The sequence below is a fragment of the Bactrocera neohumeralis genome, chromosome 3 (genome assembly GCF_024586455.1).
Source record: "Bactrocera neohumeralis isolate Rockhampton chromosome 3, APGP_CSIRO_Bneo_wtdbg2-racon-allhic-juicebox.fasta_v2, whole genome shotgun sequence".
Taxonomy (NCBI): domain Eukaryota; kingdom Metazoa; phylum Arthropoda; class Insecta; order Diptera; family Tephritidae; genus Bactrocera; species Bactrocera neohumeralis.
Window position 1 is genome coordinate 54734954 of NC_065920.1, and position 22753 is coordinate 54757706.

The window sequence follows — 22753 nt, forward strand, 5'->3', positions numbered from 1 at the left end:
AAGAACCGATGAGATTTTGCAAATTTTATGCGTTTTTTTTAAAAAAAAGTTATCAAGCTCTTAAAAAATCACCCGATATATGACAACTCTACGCAGTACTGGCTAATAAAACGTTTTACTATTAAACTAAAAGTAAACAAACAATTTTCTCATGGATTTTCTTCTCTGTTTCCTTTCCCTTCCTTACTTAACTTGTGGAACTCCGTGGTAAATTCAACACAACCCCTTGCACGTCCAATGGATACATACACAAACCGGCACACGCGGACCATCAATACGCACCTATACAAATGAAAATACGCAAATCCAAATAAACAAAAACAAACTAATGAATGAACGTTCAAATAAATGTGTGCGTGTTGCGGTCTATTTACTATCTGCTAATATGAAAATAAATGGGCTGTGTCGAAAGGGTTGACACGTCTCACATTATGCTTTACCCATAAGCAAACAGAAACTGTCGCGTTCCTGTGCGTCATATGATTATTTTGAGGCATCGTCTAGAGTGCGTGGCTGCGCGTCGATACACAAACAACACTGACGATACAAAATCACGTTATCACAAAAAACAACCGAATGAGCATAACCCATACTGAGAAACGTTCATGGGTATTGAGAATACGTGACGTAAAAGAAGCGGACAAAGGCTGGTATATGTGTCAGAACAATACGGATCCGATGAAGAGTCAAGTTGGTTACCTGGATGTTGTGGGTAAGTACAATAAACTCAATTGAGTCAAATTTTCTTTATATAAGATAATATGAAGCAGGTAAAAAAGAGCTATAAGTTATATTATCAAAATTCTTTAAGTTAAATTCAATCCAGAGGAATATGTATATAAGAGTGTGAAATTTAAAACTTTTTTTTTCTTCGAGGAAAAATGAAAGTATTCTTTTTTAAGATGGAAAAAATCCCTGAAAATTTAGACTCCTAGTTTTAATTTAAGTACTTAGGAGGATGGAGTCATGTGTAGAAGTTCACGCAAGTGAGGAAAGTTCTCTGATCGCCATTCACTTGGGAGTGGCCAGAAACGATTCTTTTACACATGGCTCAAGCAGCTCACTACTTCCGGTCTTTGACCAAGTATCCTCTGGGTAGCCTAAGAACATCCGTTCGAAGGCGAGCTAAAGTGAGAAGGCGAAACATTCCCTACAAGGGTTGTGCGCTGGGTTTGGGACCAGCCACGTAAAAAACACCCCCAGTGAAGAGCTACAACCAGCCTCGGATGAGAGACCCCCCTTTTGATGACGACCATGGCAAACGAAATAAGGACTACGAATTGAGGGCATGCACCTGGAATGTCCGGTCCCTTAATTGGGAAGGTGCCGCTGCCCAGCTGGTTGATGTCCTCGTAAAGACAAAGGCTGACATCACCGCCGTCCAAGAAATGCGATGGACGGGACAAGGACAGAGACGAGTAGGTCCTTGTGACATTTACTACAGTGGCCATATAAAGGAGCGCAAGTTTGGTGTAGGATTCGTGGTGGGAGAGAGACTCCGTCGCCGAGTACTATCATTCACTGCGGTGAATGAACGTCTAGCCACAATCCGCATCAAAGCGAGGTTCTTCAACATATCGCTGATTTGCGCCCACGCCCCGACGGAAGAGAAGGACGATGTGACCAAAGATGCCTTCTATGAGCGCTTGGAGCGCGCTTATGAGAGCTGCCCCCGCCACGATGTCAAAATCGTGCTTGGCGACTTTAACGCCAGGGTGGGCAAAGAAGGTATATTTGGCACTACGGTCGGTAAATTCAGCCTCCACGACGAAACATCCCCAAATGGGTTGAGGCTGATTGACTTCGCCGGGGCCCGAAATATGGTTATCTGTAGTACTAGATTCCAGCATAAGAAGATTCATCGAGCTACCTGGCTGTCTCCGGATCGAAAAACTACCAACCAGATCGATCATGTTGTGATAGACGGAAGACACGTCTCCAGTGTTTTAGATGTGCGTGCGCTCCGAGGTCCTAACATCGACTCGGACCACTATCTTGTTGCAGCTAAGATTCGCACCCGCCTCTGTGCAGCAAAAACGCGCGCCACCAAACACAAGGAAGGTTCGACGTCGAGAAGCTGCAATCACAACAGACAGCCGAACGATTTTCTACTCGGCTTGCACTCCTGCTCTCTGAGAGCACTCGTCAACAACTCGGTATAAGGGAACTGTGGGACGGCATTTCAAACTCCTTACGTACAGCTGCAACCGAAACCATTGGTTTTCGGAAAGTGCAAAAGAACAGCTGGTACGACGAGGAGTGCCGTATCGCAGCGGAGAGAAAACAGGCTGCCTACCTCGCAACGTTACGATCGACCACTACACGTGCGGGATGGGATAGATACCGAGAGTTGAAGAGGGAAGCGAGACGCATTTGTAGACAGAAGAAGAAAGAGGCTGAAATGCGTGAGTACGAAGAGCTTGATAAGCTGGCCGACAGGGGTAATGCTCGAAAATTCTACGAAAAAATGCGGCGGCTTACGGAAGGTTTCAAGACCGGAGCGTATTCCTGTAGAACCCCCATAGGTGATCTAGTCACTGATGCCCAGAGCATACTTAAATTATGGAGGGAACACTTCTCCAGCCTGCTGAATGGCAGTGAACGCACAACACCAGGAGAAGGAGAACCCGATTCCCCAATCGATGACGATGGAGCAGACGTTCCATTACCCGACCATGAAGAAGTTCGAATAGCAATTGCCCGCCTGAAGAACAACAAAGCGGCAGGGGCCGACGGATTGCCGGCCGAGTTATTCAAACACGGCGGCGAAGAACTGATAAGGTGCATGCATCAGCTTCTTTGCAAAATATGGTCGGACGAAAGCATGCCCAACGATTGGAATTTAAGTGTGCTATGCCCAATCCATAAAAAAGGAGACCCCACAATCTGCGCCAACTACCGTGGGATTAGCCTCCTCAACATCGCATATAAGGTTCTATCGAGCGTATTGTGTGAAAGATTAAAGCCCACCGTCAACAAACTGATTGGACCTTATCAGTGTGGCTTCAGACCTGGCAAATCAACAACCGACCAGATATTCACCATGCGCCAAATCTTGGAAAAGACCCGTGAAAGGAGAATCGACACACACCACCTCTTCGTCGATTTCAAAGCTGCTTTCGACAGCACGAAAAGGAGCTGCCTTTATGCCGCGATGTCTGAATTTGGTATCCCCGCAAAACTAATACGGCTGTGTAAACTGACGTTGAGTAACACCAAAAGCTCCGTCAGGATCGGGAAGGACCTCTCCGAGCCGTTCGATACCAAACGAGGTTTCAGACAAGGCGATTCCCTATCGTGCGACTTTTTCAACCTGCTTTTGGAGAAAATAGTTCGAGCCGCAGAACTAAATAGAGAAGGTACCATCTTCTATAAGAGTGTACAGCTGTTGGCGTATGCCGATGATATTGATATCATCGGCCTGAACACCCGCGCCGTTAGTTCTGCTTTCTCCAGGCTGGACAAGGAAGCACAGAAAATGGGTCTGGCAGTGAACGAGGGCAAGACGAAGTATCTCCTGTCATCAAACAAACAGTCGTCGCATTCGCGACTTGGCACTCACGTCACTGTTGACAGTCATAACTTTGAAGTCGTAGATAATTTCGTCTATCTTGGAACCAGCGTAAACACCACCAACAATGTCAGCCTAGAAATCCAACGCAGGATAACTCTTGCCAACAGGTGCTACTTCGGACTGAGTAGGCAATTGAGAAGCAAAGTCCTCTCTCGACAAACAAAAACCAAACTCTATAAGTCACTCATAATTCCCGTCCTGCTGTATGGTGCAGAATCTTGGACGATGTCAACAACGGATGAGTCGACGTTGCGAGTTTTCGAGAGAAAAGTTCTGCGAAAGATTTATGGTCCTTTGCGCGTTAGCCACGGCGAATACCGCATTCGATGGAACGATGAGCTGTACGAGATATACGACGACATCGACATAGTTCAGCGAATTAAAAGACAGCGGCTACGCTGGCTAGGTCATGTTGTCCGGATGGACGAAAACACTCCAGCTCTGAAAATATTCGACGCAGTACCCGCCGGGGGAAGCAGAGGAAGAGGAAGACCTCCACTCCGTTGGAAGGACCAAGTGGAGAAGGACCTGGCTTCGCTTGGAATATCCAATTGGCGCCACGTAGCGAGAAGAAGAAACGACTGGCGCGCTGTTGTTAACTCGGCTATAATCGCTTAAGCGGTTTCTACGCCAATTAAGAAGAAGAAGACTTATTTTTTGATTTATCACGTTTTTCAATCATTAATAGGGAATATCATCAAAAAAACCATCGCAAATCAACAATTGCCTCACCTTCCTTTATGCAACTTTGTAAATTTGCGATAACCAAACATTTTTTTTACTGCATTGATTAGTTTAAGTTAGTTTAAGTCATAGCATTGATCGTCGTGCAAAAGATAGCACTAGACCTCACTTGTATAGCGGTGAGTTTCGGTTTTCTAGTAACCAAAACTCCTAAATATTAATAACCAAAGTTAATAACGCATTTCGACAAAGTGTTTTGCGTGACCATAATATTTTAGTCTCCGTCAGGCAAAATCTGTGCAGTAGAAGGGAAAAATGTTTAAATGATTCCATCTCACCTTTATTCAAATATTTAACCGCACCGCGCGAGTTATAGATTAAGAAACGTTGTTTACTATTCGGTAGTAAGCATCAGTCTGACTCTGCCATCAGATCAGCAACTTGAGTCTGCCCCAATGTGTGGGTGTACCGCACATTCCAACAGACTCAAAATATGCTGAGTCTGCTGTTTTGGTCACGTACTGGCTGATCATGCGATGTGGTGCACAACTGCATGCCGTCAGACGTAACCTGAGATGTAACTCGCGTGAGCCTATTGGACACTGTCCAATCAAAGCATCTACAATTACGGCATTGACTTTGACGGCTTACTTTGCGAAGAACAGGTAGTTAAAGGGGCCTCCTAAATTTTATTTAATCCAAAAGCATCTCGCAGCCGCACAAGTTTTGGTTGCTGGCCAAGAACCAATCCATGAACCTATTGCGTTCCACTTAGGGCCAGAAGGAGTTCACATGAAGACCACTGATTTAGCTCTAGAATACGAGAGGCCAGCGGAGCACCTACTCCTAGATGAGACTAAAATACATATACCCTTTCTTGTAAGTTCATTAGCATTGCATTTTCGAGCGATTCCACTATGACCAATTGCCCTACCCTAACAAGTTCAACACGTGGAAACTTAACTCTGTTGCTAGTAGGCCCAGACACTCCTTGACTAGCCTTGAGAGTGATATTATTTTAATTTTCCTAAATTGAGTAACTAGTTGGCATTAGTTTAAATATTTATACATATCACTTAGCCTCCCAGAAAAAATGCTACAAATACTAAGATATTAGGGTAATGGAAAGTTTCATCTCTGTTAGGATCGGCTTTTTAACTAACTATTTGTTTATGGGATTATTTTCTGTCCCAATGGAAACTATTATGAGATTTTATTTAGATGGCATGTATGTAAGTAAATATTAACGCAAGTTGTCATATACAATCTAGTGGAATACTTGCAAAAGTTACGTATACGACACGTATGTCACGTTGATGCCCTTTAATTTAACCACCTTCCCCCCCTATGTTTCACATATTGTACGCATCGAGGGATTGAACATGTACGCACGCAGCTATGCCGTATCGCTTATTGTTTCTGAAATAGTTGAAACCAACAATGTTGTAAGTAGTGCTAATTAAAGTAAAGTTTCCTTTCGGAACAATGATACTGTTTCATGGCCCATCCGTCTCGGGTTTACTACATTAAAAATGTTCTTTCTTTTATGTAGCACAATAATGAAAACAGAAAGTTGAAATATAGTATTTTACTAGAAATACTTAGAAGAAATGCACTTCGTTTCGTTAGAGAAGATAGAAAATACATAAAGGAATTATAATGGCGGGGTCGAATATATTTTAGAATTTTCTTTAAATTTTTATAATTCATGATAGGAAAATTAAATCGTCCTTCATTGGAATTTAAACTTTAATATTAATTTCGGTATTAAGCTAAGCATATTCTACGATGGAGCTTTTATCTTCGTATCGAAAAAAAGTTAATCATTTCATAACTATTTCAAGTATCTACCCCTTGCTCTAAGGCACTAGTAATATATTGTAAGGTATGTGTGTGAAATACTTTCGATACCTTGCCAGGTAGATGAAAATGAATGAAATCAGATGAGAGCTCACTCATTTCCTATATTAACGGTTATGTTGAAAACTACTGAAGTTGCAATAACTCATAAAAAACACTTTTCAGAAGCATTAAACGTTGCAGAGAATATAGGTTAAGATCATATCGTATTGTTGGTTTTGATATAGGGGAGAAGACATTTCGGTTAATCTGTGAGGTATCTTATTGAATGACGCAATGCAAAAACTGAATAAAATCCACTTCACTAAAACACTCCAAAAATAAGGATTTTTTTATAGAACAAAACAAAAAAAAAAAAATAATAGAAAAATAAATTTAAAAAATAATAGTATTTTACAAAACATTTTGTTCTGCGCGATATTTTATAAAAGTATATGAAATTCTGTGCCTCCTCAGTACTGCCTACCAAAAGAGATGAAAAAAGCTTGCACAAAATCAGTAATATATAAATATCTAAAACAAAAAGGTACCAGGAGTTTATATATTTTGGTGCAAAAACGCTTCATATTGGACATTCGTGACTTGAAAGAACTATTGTTGGTGAAGTTGTGCGTTAAAGCCGCTTACAGTTCTGAACTGCTGTCCTTTAACAAAAAAGAGTGTTTCTCAATAGCGCGTATATTTTTATTTTCTTACAAATTAATTTATATTTTTGCAATTATTTATGCATGTGTTACTGAGAATAATTATGATAGTGTTTTTCACAATAATATACTTTTTTCATACCATTTTGGAGATGAGTTTTTGAAAAAAGTACCTGCAGTCATTTTAAATAACTACTCCTATGTACAGACCAAAACTTGTGTAGCAAAACATTTGACTTTATTATACCCTAAACATTAAATATATAATATATATAAGTGATCAGTATGGCGAGCTACGTCGAATTAAACATGACCATCAGTTAGTCTATCCGTCTGTCTGTCTGTCAGTTAGTATTTACTCAAATTAGTATCTCAATTTTTAAATATCGATCTGAAATTTTGCACACGTATTTTTATTCCGAAGAAGCTACTAATTTGTCGGAATCACCGACGTCGAAAACTATAGAATATAGGGAATCATCGGAATCAAGTCTTCTTATGGAAAACTGTTTCATCTGATGACGTATCTTTAAGAACGGATTACTATCTAAGGTAAGCGTAATCTTCGAAAAAGTTTTTCATATGGGATCACTATAGCATATAACTGCCATACAAACTACTCGATCGGTATAAAGTGCTTGTAAGGAATCTTTTATGTTTGTGAAAAGTATTCTTGTTTTGATCCCGTGAAGGAAGCTATCGTTTTTTCTTGTCCATACCTAGGAATGACTGACACTGTTGTAAACTGGGTGTTAAAAATATTTTAATTAATATATTTTACCAGTTCAGAGTTTATTGCTCCAATTTTAATCTCTTTGCATATATAAAAGAAAAGGAGAAATTTTATATCTATGTTCCTCATAGACTCCAAAATGGCTAGACCGATTTCACTGAAATTTTAGGATGACCCAGGGAGGTTCCTGTAAAGTTTCATGGTAACCAGAAATTTATTTTACTGTATTTAGATAAATTAATGATGCGCATACTCATTTAGATTTCAAATAACAGTTATTAATGTATATAATGTATATGTATATATAATTATATTAATGTATATATAACATCTTACCAACAAAACATTTGTTCTCTTCTCTTCCTTTTTGCCCATTGCAAAAATCTTGTTCTTGTCTTTTACAAAAACAACGCTCAACAATTTAATGTGATGGTTTTTGACTGCGTGGAAAATCCGAATGTTATTAAACTTTTCTTGCCATCCTACCTTATATAATAATAACAATTACAAACTGAATCACTGTCACTGGCCAATAACAACCTCCCAACATGACACGCTTATCTGCCCGCTGGCAAATTTTAACATTTCAACGCAGTTGCTACTGCTGGTGCTACATATAAATCACGTGCATTTTTGCATCATGATGATCTCCACCATGATGAGTTCGCTGGACAACATAACAACGATTGCAACGCAATACAATGCAACATCAATATCACAATTCTGACTTTTTGGTCCATTACTGTTTTAGTTGTTTCGCTGTTGTTACGGTATTCGCTTTTCGCGTACGCAGTTCCACCCGATATCCTTGATTATCCCACCAGCACGGATATGGTGATACGAGAGGGCGCTAACGTAACACTGAAATGTGCAGCAGTTGGGTCACCAACACAGACCATAACGTGGCAACGTGAAGGTGGCGACCCCATACCACTACCCAACAATACCGAAGGTGAGTTAAGTAAATAAATATCTATTTTAGTACAGCTATGCCAAGATGAGCTTTCTCTAAAAATCACCATTTCAATGAACATTTGTTGGTAGAGAAAAATTTGAAATATTGATAGATGACAACATGAGTTAAAATAAACTTTTGCCAAATATTCAACTTCAATATGACGACACCTATTTTGAAAGATCATTTGATCTTAAGAAAAGTGAAAGAACGATTGTTTCCAAAATCACTCAATTCTTTCAAGAAACAATGTTGCGTTACACTCTGTGAAACAATGCTTTTCGACTAATAGGATGTCATAAAAATGTATTATTTACAGGCGATGAGTCTTTGATCTACAAGTATGTTAACGACCTGAAAACAAGCGATCAACGAATATCGTTGGAAAGGGAAGCCGAAGCCGAAAAAACCACCTCAGGCCAAAAAGCAACGTTATATTGACAGTTTTCTTTGATTATCGAGGTGTGGGGCACACCGAATTCCTTCGGACCGGCCAAGGAACAACAAGGAATAATACTAGAGTGTTAAGCGGCGTTCGTGCAAAGCTATTTGTAACAAGTAAGGAGGAGCTAAGTTCGGGTGCAACCGAACATTTTATACTCTTGCAACTAGGAATCAAAGAAAGGGAAATACCTTAAGATGTAAAACGTCAACATGAGGATCGAAATCCAAGCAATTGTATGTATACCATACCTTACTATATATTACTCATATGCTGACAGTCCATACGATTTGTTCAAAAAACAAAAATCATTATATGTAGTCAGGGTTTTCATTTACTACTCCGTAGCAGCAAAATTTCTAAAATTATTGCTATGCTATCGCTACCGCTCTCAATTTGCCGGGAGCCACAGCATTGCCTTAGCATAACATTGCATAAGTATGTGCTCTACTCTGCTCCGAGTTTTGTTAGGTAAAAGACTGCTAAACACCCTAAAGTATATAAAAAGGGGGAAAGTTCATGTAGTTAAAATTAATTGCGGAAATTCATAGTAATTGAGTATTGTAATACATTTGGAATAGATGATGTTTTTGGTAATATAAAAATGGTAAATATTTTACATAATGAAAAAAAAATGTATAAGTTATTCAATTATTATCTAATTCACTTTATTAATATATATCTTAAAATATTTGATTTTAGATTTATAAAGTCACTTGACGCACCAAGTGCCAAAATGATTTGCATAAAATTTTTTTTTTTTTGAATTATTCAATTAATTCAAATATTATGACAGAAAATAGCAAACAAGAAAAAAAAACACAAACACATGCGGGAGCTGTAGCACGTGAATATTTTCATTAGATCTGCAGTGCTACCGCTCCCAATTTTTTGCTACCGCTACGCCAGAGCATAGCGCAGAATTTAATTTTTTGCTCCCGCTCCAGCTATAGTTTTTTACCTAACAAAACTCGGAGCAGAGTAGAGCACATACTTTACGTTGTTATGCTAAGGCTATGCTGTGGCTCCCGACAAAGTGAGAGCGGTAGCAAGAGTAAAATGAAATGCTACGAGAGTAGCGTAGTTTTTCAAACGCTGTATGTAGTATATGGATGTTGGGATAGTATCGACCAGATCTTATCTATTTTTCATAATACCACAAACTATTAACATTTCAAATACTAAAAAACTAATCATAAGAGTAAAGTCTGTCGAATGTAAAAAACACCTTCTAATTAGTTATATGGGGGGTAAGTTAAGTTTTCGCTCAGATTTATTTATTTTAGGCGCAAAGATACGCTGTTATGAGTAAAACACGCTAGATCATTTTCATTGAGATAACTTACATATCGGCCGATATATGCGGTGCAAAGTCACCCGGAAGTTCGATTATCTTTATATTAGATATATGGGGACTAAGGGTAGTATTGATCCGATTCAACGTATTTTTGAAATACAGACATACCATTGTCAGAGAAGTACTATCCACGAATTTCAATTATATATCTCAGACATACACTAAGGGTATTATTCGTGCAAAGTTTAATCCCGTTATATTAACTCTTTTTGAACTGGAAACTGAACGAATCAAGTGGTATTTAAAATTTTTTTATATGGGAAGTAGGCGCGGTTATTGTCCGATTTCGTCGTTTTCGCAACGTGACATAAGAATATAAAAAAAATAACTTGTTTCAAATTTTGTCGAAATCGGTTAATCGGGTCCCGAGATATGGGAATTCTCCAAAAAGTGGTCTGTGCCACGTTCATCGTCCAATTTTCACATCAGCTCCCATAAAGCTTTCTCATACCATTCCGGGAAAAAATTTTACGTCTATGACGCATTATTAATTTATCGAGCTTTTGGTAGTTTTGAACAGTACAGTTATATAGGGAGTGAACGGGGTTTTCATCGGATTTCATCAATTTACACACAGTCGGTAGGAACTCCTGTAATTTTCATGCTGTGCGAATTCGGTTGTTGTACCTTCAGCGAATTAGGAGATATGCACATTAAACATTACAGAGGGCGGGGCCACGCCCACTTTTTCAAAAAATTTTTGCCAAAAGGTGCTCCTTGCTACAGCAGTCCTCTCTTTTTACCGCTTTATATCTCAGTTTAGTGCATAGTTACACTACTTTATATGTTTTCGGTTAATGCCGATGCCCATCTACGAACTCGTATTTTTTTTGTACTAAGGAACCCTCATACCAAGTATCTCCTCATATCTCTATTAGTTTTATGTGATACTTACAACCGTTAGGTGAACAAAATTCTTATACTCTGTAGCAACTGGTTGCAAGAGTATAAAAAAGGGCGAAATCTTGACCGATAACTTTGGTTTTTGCACCACGACAATGCACCGTCTGATGCTGCATTGATTCTTCAGGAATTTTTCTAAATTTTCAACCAATATCGTGACGCTACCACCACCTGATTGAACTCCATGTGACTTCTGGCTATACAGAAAACTCAAACGACCGCTCTGGGACACCGTTTTTTAGTCATCTGAAGATACTAAACGCTCATTGAAGGCTTTTCAGAAAATTTAATTTAAGAACTGTTTCGAGGATTAGTACATAGTAGTAGATTGGTACAAGTGTGTTGGGGTCCAAAAAGATTACTTTGAGGGGAGGAGATTTTGAAAAATAAATTAAGAATTCAAGAATTTGTAGATATTCCTATAATTTAGAAATGGTTGACTTTTCCTTATAGAGAACAGTTTCCAGTTATAACACATAAAATAAGATATAATTTTTGGATAATTCAAAAAGACGTCAAAATTGTGAGATAATTAGTTAGATTAACCACTAATTTGACAGCCTGATGAAAGTAGCTTCTATAGTAATCATAGCAAGTAATATCTAAATACATATATGGTTTGAAAAAATGAAAATTGAAAGTGAAATGATTGAAACAAAGAAAAAACTATTTAAATACATTAGAATAAATTTTTTTAAATGGAATTGCGGACAACAAAAATTGCGCATCCAAATCCAAAATTAAATGTGTCAGCTTGTCATTTGATTACGAAGCAAATTTCGTATTGAAATAAGCGTTAAGTTCAGCATTTTTCATTTCTCTGACATTTAGTTTAATTCATTTTTTGGAATTTAAAACACGAAAATGTGGTTTAGTAGTTTACTTGATGCGTAGTCATTACACATTTAATTTTTACATTTTTACGACTAATGGATTAGGGAAGTATTCTGGTCCAAAAATTAAAATATAATAGATATTTTCATATTCCAACAGTCTTTATATTCAAAAATATCTCCGTAAAGGATTTTTTAAAAATTAATTTATAGTTATAGTTATATTCGTTTTGGTGTGGTAGTAACTCTGATGGTTTTATCTTAATTTCTAAATTTAATAACAAAGCTAAATTCTTGGCAATAAAATTAAATTATTTGTATTTTATGATATTTCTTCGAAATTGGAAAGTCTAAAAAACTTCCTTTAGAAATATTTTCATAGTTTCTCTAACTTATCTATACTACTTGTATATTATCTTGAAGCGTTATGTCATTAAAGGGAAGCTTTTGAAAGTCGTTTCAGTTCTCAAAAGATGAGAAAGACTCACACATATATTTTTAATCCTAAAAGAGGTCCCTGAAATTTAGATATTATAAAACTGCACATTGCAACAAAATTCAAAAAAATCATGAAGCTATTTATTTCAAAACTATGTAAGTATGTTTATCCTAGCAACTACAAGCGCACATCTAAACTTTCCACAACACAATTGTTTTACATAAGCTCATTGTATTCTGCAGGAAATTGCACGTCTTTTAATTGATTTCCGTATGTAAACCATGTGGATGAAATGTTATTGGCGAAAACTGGGTAATTTGCCCGCCAATGAAAAGGACATATATAATTATGAAATGAATTCAACTATTTTTGATTTTGCATTTTTGATGGATGCAAATTTATGATGTAAAATTGCGGAGCAATCAGTCTTCATACATTGTGACTGCAAACGAAATGAATTTGGAATTATTGTTGGAAAAGTTCTATGAATATTGAATCGAATTTCGGTAGCTTCAGCTGGCATTCAATTTCAAATGAATTTCGTGTGTGTATATTAAATTTAGTTAACTTATTGCATGCCAAATTAGTGGCATTTCTATCAAATTAATTACAGGTTCCGAAAAACTCCATATTAAACGAAGAAACTACTATCTGACTTGTACCTGTAGTTAATATGATCATTAAGTATTTTACACAAAAAATTAACCACATCACTCTAGCGATTTCAGTCTTCACCATGCTTCTAAAGAAAAGAATGAAAAAAAACTGTTATTAATCCTCAAGGCTTGGTCTACTTCACCAGTTTTACTACCATTGTTGACCAATTAAAAGCTAACCAAATGACAGTTTTTGAAAATATATTCGAAATTTGCTTAAAAATACAGTTGTTGGCCTACCAAAACTTTTATATTTTCGAGAAATTCGGAGTTTATTGCATAGAGATCTACATGCAAAACAAGCAGTGTGATCGGAAAATTCTTTGAAGTTATATTTCCAGCTAACTTGTAGCAGAAATTTAATTTTGAGAAAAACGCAATTAATAATAAAATATTGAGCTGATTAAACTATAGAAGACAATAATTCCAAAAAATATTTTAAATATTTTTTAAAATATGAGTATTGTTATTTAAGTATAAACTATCAAAATTTCCAACAAATCGTTTTTTTCCAAATTTAACACAAATACACCTCTTAGATATTACGAAGTTATTCATACGCCATGTACACTGAAAAAGTTGCATACAGAAATAGGGGAAGCAATTTAGATGTTGAAAGGATATTATTTCGAATCAATTATGTTGAATATTAACATTTTTAAAATTTCAAATAATGAACAAATCGACTAATAATATTTTAAACCTTCTGTCCCCACAAAATTTCTCACTAATTAATTGTCTTCTAAAAATTTATGTTTAATATTCCTTGCTTCTGAACTGAAAAAGAATTGATATTATGTATTTAAAGCACCTATTCTTTTCTTTTAACTTTCTAGTCATCGCGTACAATGGTTCCTACCTGACGATCACTAAAGTACAACGCCTTAATATGGTTGCGTATTTATGCATCGCCTCGAATGGCATTCCGGCAACGGTCAGCAAGCGCGTAATGCTAGTGGTGCACTGTAAGTATATCTACTAAATTTAACTACATATTAATTATGCTAAAGGAAAGACCAAGAAATGGTTATATTACACATGATATGGTTATCAATTTTCATCAATATTTATCACTGGTTTTCTCGAAATCAAGTTGTTGTAGGGAATCTTTCGTATTTGCGAAGTGTATTATTGCTGTGGTGTAATAATGATCAAGATGACTAGGCAATTGGAAATGCGTATGATGTCTGTCTACTCGTACGAGCTGTAACTTGAGTAGATACTAAGATATCTTGATGAAATTTTGTACACATTTTCCTGGGCAGGAAAGTATATCGTAGATCATAGAGAGAAAAAGGGGTTGAGCCGGATTAACATTTTCTCAGTCCTCGTTTACCTTTTAGAAAGATTTTCGAACTATCGGCATACTATAAATCCCATATATTGTCCATTATGTGAGCTTTCTTAAAAAAGCTGGGAAAAAATTGTCTTATAACTAATATCAGGATTTTTAAACATACGGTTAACATTTATAGTTTTTTATTGTTTTTGGTATTTTAATGAGACTTAGAAAGCATCTGCTTCTCTTAATAATATAAAAAAATAAAATCGGGTCAATACTACACCTATCGCCCATATTCTATTGAAGGAACTTCAAATGCAACTTATTGTTTGAGAACTGTTGTACGAGTACAAAGGCTAAATGATCTGCTTGTAAAAATTTGGAAGTCTCAATTATGGTTTAAAAACTGTTGAGGCAACTAGTGGCTTGCCTTAAAGAGCTCAAAGCTATCAGTAACTAAAGATAAACTCGCAAGTATAATATTCTAAAAGGCAAAGCGATAAATTTTAGGGACAACGAAACTCATAAAAAAAGCTCCGTTATCAGATCTTATGAATTGACAGAGCGCCTTGTCGCTAATAGAAAACTGCTTAGGTATTACATTTTTATATTTATGTAAAAGCCACAAAACTAGGGAAAGGCCTTACTAAGGCAAAGAGCTTAACAGACTTTTTGTGAACCGCTTTGGATAAAAAGAATCTTGCAGCACCGCAAAAACTAATAGTAGCTCAGCGCCTCCTTCTTCAAAATCCAGTTATCCAGTAGTAAAACGCACGAAGCGAACGGGGTTCTATGTTGGATTAAAATATACAGGTATCTTTAGGTGTACCCGCTTACGTGTTAAGTTTTTTCGACTCTTAAATTCCTACATGATCTGAGTTAAGACCGGCGTAACTAAGGTGGTTTCTTTCTTTAATATGTATGTTGTAATATGTTAGTAGGAAAGGACCGTTTCCTTGCCAGCTTTCCAGCTGCCTGCGTTTTCTATAAGATCTGGCTTCCATACCATTGTTACTTGCAACACCTATTGGAAATCATCGGAGACCCTACAAGTTATATACATAAATGATCAATGAACCTGTGTCGATTTAGCCCAATCCGTCTCTCTTTCAATTTCTTAGACTCTTAAGTTATCGACCTGATATTTCGCACACGTCTTTTCTTCCCCACAAGTTGTTGTTTATCAACGGGACCGTCGATATCGGTCCACAATAGCACTCAGCGTCCATATAAGCTGATCGATGAGAATCAACTTCTTGTACGGAAAACTTTTTATTTTTTATGTTTCTACTTTCTTACAGTTCCGCCAATTGTTTGGATACAAAATCAGCTAGTCGGTGCTGCCACCGGCCAAAACATAGCACGTGAGTGTTAGTCGGAGGCGTATCAGAAGTCTATAAATTCTTCTTCTTCTTAATTGGAGCAGAGCTGGAGTGTTTTCGTCCATCCGGACAACATGACCTAGCCAGCGTAGCCGCTGTCTTTTAATTCGCTGAACTATGTCAATGTCGTCGTATATCTCGTACAGCCCATCGTTCCATCGAATGCGATATTCGCCGTGGCCAATGCGCAAAGAACCATAAATCTTTCGCAGAACTTTTCTCTCGAAAACTCGTAACGTCGACTCATCGGTTGCTGTCATCGTCCAAGCCTCTGCACCATATAGCAGGACGGGAATTATGAGCGACTTATAGAGTTTGGCTTTTGTCCGTCGAGAGAGGACTTTCTCTCATCCGAGGCAGTTGGTAATCTTTCATTGGGGGGCTTTTTACGTGGCGGGTCCCAAACCCAGCGCGCAACCCTATGTAGGGGATTTTTCGCCTTCTCACTTTAGCTCGCCTTCGAACGGATGTTCTTAGGTTACCCAGAGGATACTTGGTCAAAGGCCGGAAGTTGTGAGCTGCTCGAGCCATGTGTAAAAGAATCGTTTCTGGCCACTCCCAAGTGATTGGCGATCAGAGAACTTTTATCACTTGCGTGAACTTTTACATATGACTGCATCCTCCTCAATTACTGGACGAAAAATGATACAATCATTGTGCCGGGTAAGTACAATGAAAGGATTTTAAAATTAATTACAAAATAACTGGATTTTAAAATTATTTTTTCTTTTAATTTTTAAACACTTTGCTCTTTGTTGATTTAATTAATTTAATAAATTTTAACTTGAATTAGGTGAACAAAATAGTATTTTTTTAAGCTAAGTGCTCTGTGAAATAACATTTTACCAAATATGTAGTTGTTAACTATAGAAACACAAAGTGCAACGGACGTTTAATTAACTTCTTGTCAGTCATTTTTCAACCGCATTTACACAAATATCCAACAACACTCACATGTGTGTATATACATATATTCCAACAAACAATCATTGTTATCAAAGCAAGTAAATGCTTGGACAAACTGTCAGTGAATGTGTGCAAATAAGGGAGAAGAGTCACCAAAAACAACATTACCACATACCATATACTATGGATGAGAAGTGTGTGCTATACGTCTGCTATAAAATAATTGCTAAGAGAGTTAACAACACAGAAGGAGAAAGTGGTATGGACACAGTCCATCAGTGAGCGCTGCGATTGCGATTCGTAAAAGCATCCGCTCTGAACGGCTGCACATTGCATTGCCACCGAGTTGTTTCCGAAAATAAAAGTGATATGTCCGAGAATGTATATACATACATACGTAGCTACTAATATATATGCAAAAGAGATGACAAATACATCAAATGACAAAACCGCTAGTGAGTGGTTGAATGAAAAGGTATTTTTAGGGTTGAGTTAACCTCTCGCATAACCTAAGTGACAGACAAATGAAATAAAGGACTGAACGAGATAAAAATAAATTCGTAATATTTGAAAGAAAAACAAATATTTTAAAGAACATTCGGCTAATTATTCCACTGAGTTGTAATCGAGGACCACATATTATATATTTCTATCCAGCAACTTTGCAATGAAAAATCATACCTTAGCGATTTTTGGTTTCAACAAGATCGCATCAATCAAAGAATTTACTGAGAGAACACTTTCGTGAACAGATAATTTCACGTTTTGGGCCGGTTGGTTAGCCACCAAGATCGAGTAATATCACACCGTTAGACTTTCTCCTGTGGTAATGTGTAATGTCTATGCCGGCAATACTGATTTGATTTTGTCATCGAAAATTGGACTCAACGGATGGATAATCTGAGACGAAGCCACGTCAAACATTTGAAAGAGATAATGTTCAAAAAATATATGACAAGGAATATTCTTTCGAATGATAAAAAGAATTCCCATTAAATTTGAAGTTTTTGTGTTTTTTCTTTGGGAAAGTGGGAACTTTTGAAATGGATCACCTTTATACAAGTACTTGCATATATTTTTATGACGATTCAGATATAATGTATGTATATGAACAGAATAAAAATATACTGAAGTTCGCTAAAAGTGTGAATTAGTATGTTTTTAAATCTACATACATATAAATGCATACATCATGTTAAGATTCGCACACACTACAGCAAATAAAGCCTGTCAGGCAAATGTTAATTTCCTGATTTGCTTTCCTATTTATATTAGGGAGAGCCAGAAACTAAACCGTCGTTCTTTTATAGTAAAATGTAGTTAAATAAAAAGTAAAAATACTATATGCCTACAAAGGAAAAGTTATTGCTTAATTTTTACACGTTTTTGTTGAGTATTCAAAGTTTCAATGTTAATAGTAGCAAGTAAAATATGTTCGATATATTAGTTTTCTGGTTCACCCTAATGAATATGCGTGTGTATATTATGTGGTGATTTTGGACTGATATGCAAATAAGGTCGATGAAAATTCAAGAACTTAATGCATTTTTGTGATTGAGCGACACACATCGACTCAAATAAATTAAAATTTCGAAATGAATTAAGTTTAGTTCATTTCGGGACGGAAGCAATTTTTTTAACATATGTGAACTAAACAGATTTCTTAAACCTCAATATATGTAAACAATTATTAAATTAAAATATTTTTCAATACTTAATAAAGTGAATTCAACTTGCAAATGCAACGCAATAAATAACACTGTTCAGATATAGTTTTGTTAGAACTTCTATCCAGTCTTTCCAAAGCTAAACGTAAAACCTCATAAATCTTGTCAGTTAACAGAGTTCAGAAGGTTTTGACGTTTAGCAATTCCTCTCTCATGAGTGATGTTTAATTTGGACATCTCTTTATCTGTGGTATACATTTTTCCCCACCTCGTATCATCATATACAGCCACGTAGATAAAACAGACAGTAACAACATAACTATAAGGAAGATAATGGGTGCCCACACTAACTACATATTTATGTCCGTAATCCTGTTTCCCATTATACTTTCTAAGTAAAGCTAAGCGTACTTCATGGTCATATTTGTGTTTCACTGTACAGAAAGCTCAATATATTTTTTTGACAATTGTTCTACCAGACTTGTAGTCCTTGTCAATTTCAAATTATAACTCATCCAAACTTTCAGAAATTCCATATCATATATTGTTAGGAAACATGTATTATCGCATCCAGATTTATGAGTTTTCATATGCATAAGCATAAACACACAATGTTGCTTACATATACATATGTATATCTTTTTATCACATCATGTTATGATTTTAATTTACAGGGGAGCACTTTGCATCCGAAGCTTTTGAAAGTGGCTACAAAATAACTATGCGGTTAACCATAAAAGATGTTGACATATCAGATTTCGGTTCTTACCGTTGTGTGGCGAAGAATTCTCTTGGTGATACGGATGGCACAATTAAACTCTATCGTAAGTGAACGATGAATATGAAAAACAAATATTCTTACACAAATACAAATATATATATTTTATTTTTTTTTTTTTTTTTTTGCGGGCGAGGGGGTGGAAAATGCCTTCCGCATCATCGGTGCTATCGTCACAGCAGCGGTATGTGCCACTTGCAGGTCACTAAAAACCCCCCTCTAAGGAACCGTCGCCCACCCTGGGACCGCGTTTGCATTACTTCAGGGTGGCGTTCCATTTTTCTCATTGAGAGATTTACATCTGCGCACCTGCGTTCCGCTTTTTGATGCATAGCACGATTGCTGCGTATTTCTGGATAATCCCCCAGTTTCTTTCGCTCTCCAACATGACGCTGATTACATTGTCAGCGTTTATTGGCCCGACCAGGCCTTCTACGACGGTGCGTTCTCCTTGCCAGCGCTCACATTCAAAGAATGTGTGTTCAGCGTCGTCCTCTGTCGCGTCGTTGTATGGGCATGACGGCTCTTCGACTTTTCCCATTCTGTAGAGGTACTTTTTGAAGTATCCGTGGCCGGATAACAGCTGAGTTGTGTAAAAGTCTACTTCTCCGAATTTACGACTTGTCCATAAATCTAGGTCTTTTATCAGCCTGGCCGTCCATCTGCCGCGACTTTCATTCTCCCATCTTTGTTGCCATGATGTTATCGTATCTTTCCTTATTTGTTGAATTGCGCCCATGTTATTGCCGGGTGATTTCTTTAGCTCCCACAGCTTTTTCCTTTCATATGCCAGTAGGTCGATTGGAGCATTGCCGCTTATAACTAATATTGCGTCGCCTGATACTGTTCTGTAGGCTGATGCAACTCTGAGGGCTGCGGTGCGGTATACTCTGGCCACTGCCTTACGCCGGTTTTCCTTTTTAAGCGCGTCTGCCCAGATTTCGGTTCCGTATAGTAGGACGCTGATTGTCGTCGACATTAGGAGCTTTCTCTTTCCTTGGCTGGGGCCTCCTATGTTAGCCATTAATCGGCTCAGTTGAGACGTGTTCTTCGCTGCCTTACCTGCGGCGTGCTGGATTTGTGCCCAGAAGGTTAGTCTGGGGTCCAGTCTTACGCCTAGGTAGTTAACTGCCTTTTTTGTCCTAAGAATATCCGCAGTCGTGTGCATGCTTATCTCCAGAGGTATGTGCTTGTTTGTTAGCAGCAGTAGCTCAGTTTTCTCCGTAGCGAGCTGGAGGCTGTGTGTGTCGAGCCATGCTTGCGTCCGTATCATGACCTGGTTCAGTTTTCTTCTCGCTTCTTCTGTATCCCTCGCTGTGATTACTGCTGCAATGTCGTCCGCATAGCCAATTAGATACGATTCATCTGGCATTTCTAGTTTTAATATTTCGTCATAACTGATGTTCCACAGGTCTGGGCCTAGAATGGATCCTTGTGCTGCCCCTGACGTCACTGCTTTTTGTCGTGGTCCCTCTTTAGTTTCGTACAGCAGTTTCCTGTTACTTAGGTAGCTCCGCACCACAGCCCTGAGGTAGTCAGGTATATTGAAGCCATTTTCGAGGGCGTCGATCATATCTACCCATCTACAAAATACAAATATATAACCATAGCAGAAAATGAGCTTGACACATTATAGAGAAGAGGCGTGTTATTTTGATATGTGTACTGTCATCGACAATTAGGACATTGAAAAAAGAGGGACGGTGAAAATATAATATTTTTACACTTCGAAGACCAGATATTAAGCCGAAATTTTGTCAAAAATAGTTATGGTGATAAAAAACTTTTAAGTATTTACTTAGGTAGTTTTCCTTTTATATTTTGGGACTTAGCAACCCTAGTGTCGCCATATGGCAACTTACAATTGTATCGTAAAGTTTGAAACTTGTCGAGCGCTACATGTGCTATTTACAGTAACTCAAAATATTCATCTGAGTCAAAAAATGGAAGATATAGTGGAACCAACATATATTCGAGATTTATTTTTTTTTCACTTTAGATCCTACACAACTTGTCATTCGTTCAAAAAAAGGTTGTGTCGATTGGTCTAGAGAAATGTTTTAAAAAATACGATAGCGATACTTCGAAGCACCGTTTTGACAATGTAAAAGGTTATGAATTGTGGATTTATATGTTATGTATGTGTTCGAAAGTAAACAGCAATCGAGTTTATGGGTGTTTCCAGTTGAACTGAATCTAACAATAGTTGAAAACACTTCCAACAAATAGTTGCCTTTTTTTTAAACTGGACACGTCGCATATACAATTTTTAGTGGTACACAGCAACCATTTTCAAGAAATCAGGAGACCCAAACACCGAAGAAGAATCTTATCTTTTTATGGCTGTACGAAAAAAAAATTAAGAAATTAAGGTTTTTCGACACTTTAATAAACAGCTGATGCGTTTAGAATGCATGTTTTGAACATACCTCAAACTGTGTTGCAAAAGTGATTCGACGGTTGTTTCAAATATATGAAAAAGTGTATAAAAAGTGTGAATAACTGAACAGACTTAGTATTTCATCAGAAGGATGGAGCCATGCGTAGAAGTTCAGTCAAGTGAGGAAAGTTGTCGGAGCACCTTTCGCTAGGAAGTGGCCCGAAACGATTATTTTACATATGGCTCAAGGAGCACACTTGGGTAACCAAAGGAATATCCGTTTGAAAGCGAGCTAAAATGAGAGGACAAACTATCCATCTCCAGGGTTGTGCACTGGGTTTCTGCAGTACTAGATTCCACCATAGGAAAGCCACCAACCAGATCGATCATGTTGTGATAGACGGAAGACACGTTTCCAGTATTTGACTCGAACCACTGTTTTGTTGCAGCGTAGATACCCACCTTCCTCTGTGCAGCAAAAAACTTAAATCAACAATCGCAGAGAAGGTTCGACGGCAAGAAGCTGCAATCACAACAGACTAGATTTTCTGACCATAACACGTGCGGGATGGGATAGATACCGAAAGTCAAAAAGGTAAGCGAGGCGCATCTGCAAACAAAACAAGAGAGAAGCCGTAAAGCGTGAGTACGAAGGTTTAAAGAACTGGTCGAAAATTTGACGAAGATTCTTCGGCGACTAGCAGCAGATTTCAAGACAGTCGTTGCATTCGCGAACCAGTATTAACAACAACGACAACTTCAGCCTTGAAGTCCAACGCATAATAGTAACTCTTGCCGAGTAAACTTCTCTCTCGACGAACAAAGACTAAACTGTATAAGTCTCTAATTCTTCTCGTCTTGCTATGTGGTGTAGAAAAATGGACGAACACAACATCTGAAGAGTCGATGTTAGCTTTCGGGAGAAAGCTTCTGCGGAAGCTTTATGGTCTTGTGCGAATTGGCATCGGCGAGTACCGCAGTCGCTGAAACGATGAGCTGTACGAGATGTACGACGGAATTGACAACTCTCAGAGTATTTGACGATGTACCCGCCGGGGAAAGCAGAGGAAGAGGAAAGCCTCCACTTCATTGGAAAGATCAGGCGTAGAAGACAAAGGATCTGGCTTCGCTATTGTAATGGTGGTGTCTATGTCAATAAAGTAGACGGATATTCCATCAATTCCATAAGATATAGTCGAAGAGTGCTCTGCTCCTTTTTAGATTTCTTAGTGTATGCAATAGGTGCTTGCTTACAAAGTTGTGATTTTTGGTGAATTT

The 22753-nt window shown here is 37.6% G+C and overlaps 2 protein-coding genes and 1 pseudogene across 2 annotated transcripts in view; 2 read left to right on the top strand and 1 right to left on the bottom strand.

Moving 5' to 3' along the window:
- LOC126753785 (lachesin-like) overlaps nucleotides 1–22753 on the bottom strand; it is a 521130-nt pseudogene that overhangs the window by 415952 nt on the left and 82425 nt on the right.
- LOC126753770 (opioid-binding protein/cell adhesion molecule homolog) overlaps nucleotides 1–22753 on the top strand; it is a 301684-nt gene that overhangs the window by 16998 nt on the left and 261933 nt on the right. The window lies entirely within an intron of this gene.
- Nucleotides 1–22753, top strand: part of LOC126753775 (protein CEPU-1-like) — a 47062-nt gene that overhangs the window by 8521 nt on the left and 15788 nt on the right. The window contains exons 2-5 of the mRNA XM_050465483.1: nucleotides 413–712; nucleotides 8289–8447; nucleotides 13917–14045; nucleotides 18992–19141. Coding sequence (XP_050321440.1) covers nucleotides 577–712; nucleotides 8289–8447; nucleotides 13917–14045; nucleotides 18992–19141 — 574 coding nt within the window. The 5' untranslated portion in view covers nucleotides 413–576. The remainder of the gene's footprint in view (nucleotides 1–412; nucleotides 713–8288; nucleotides 8448–13916; nucleotides 14046–18991; nucleotides 19142–22753) is intronic.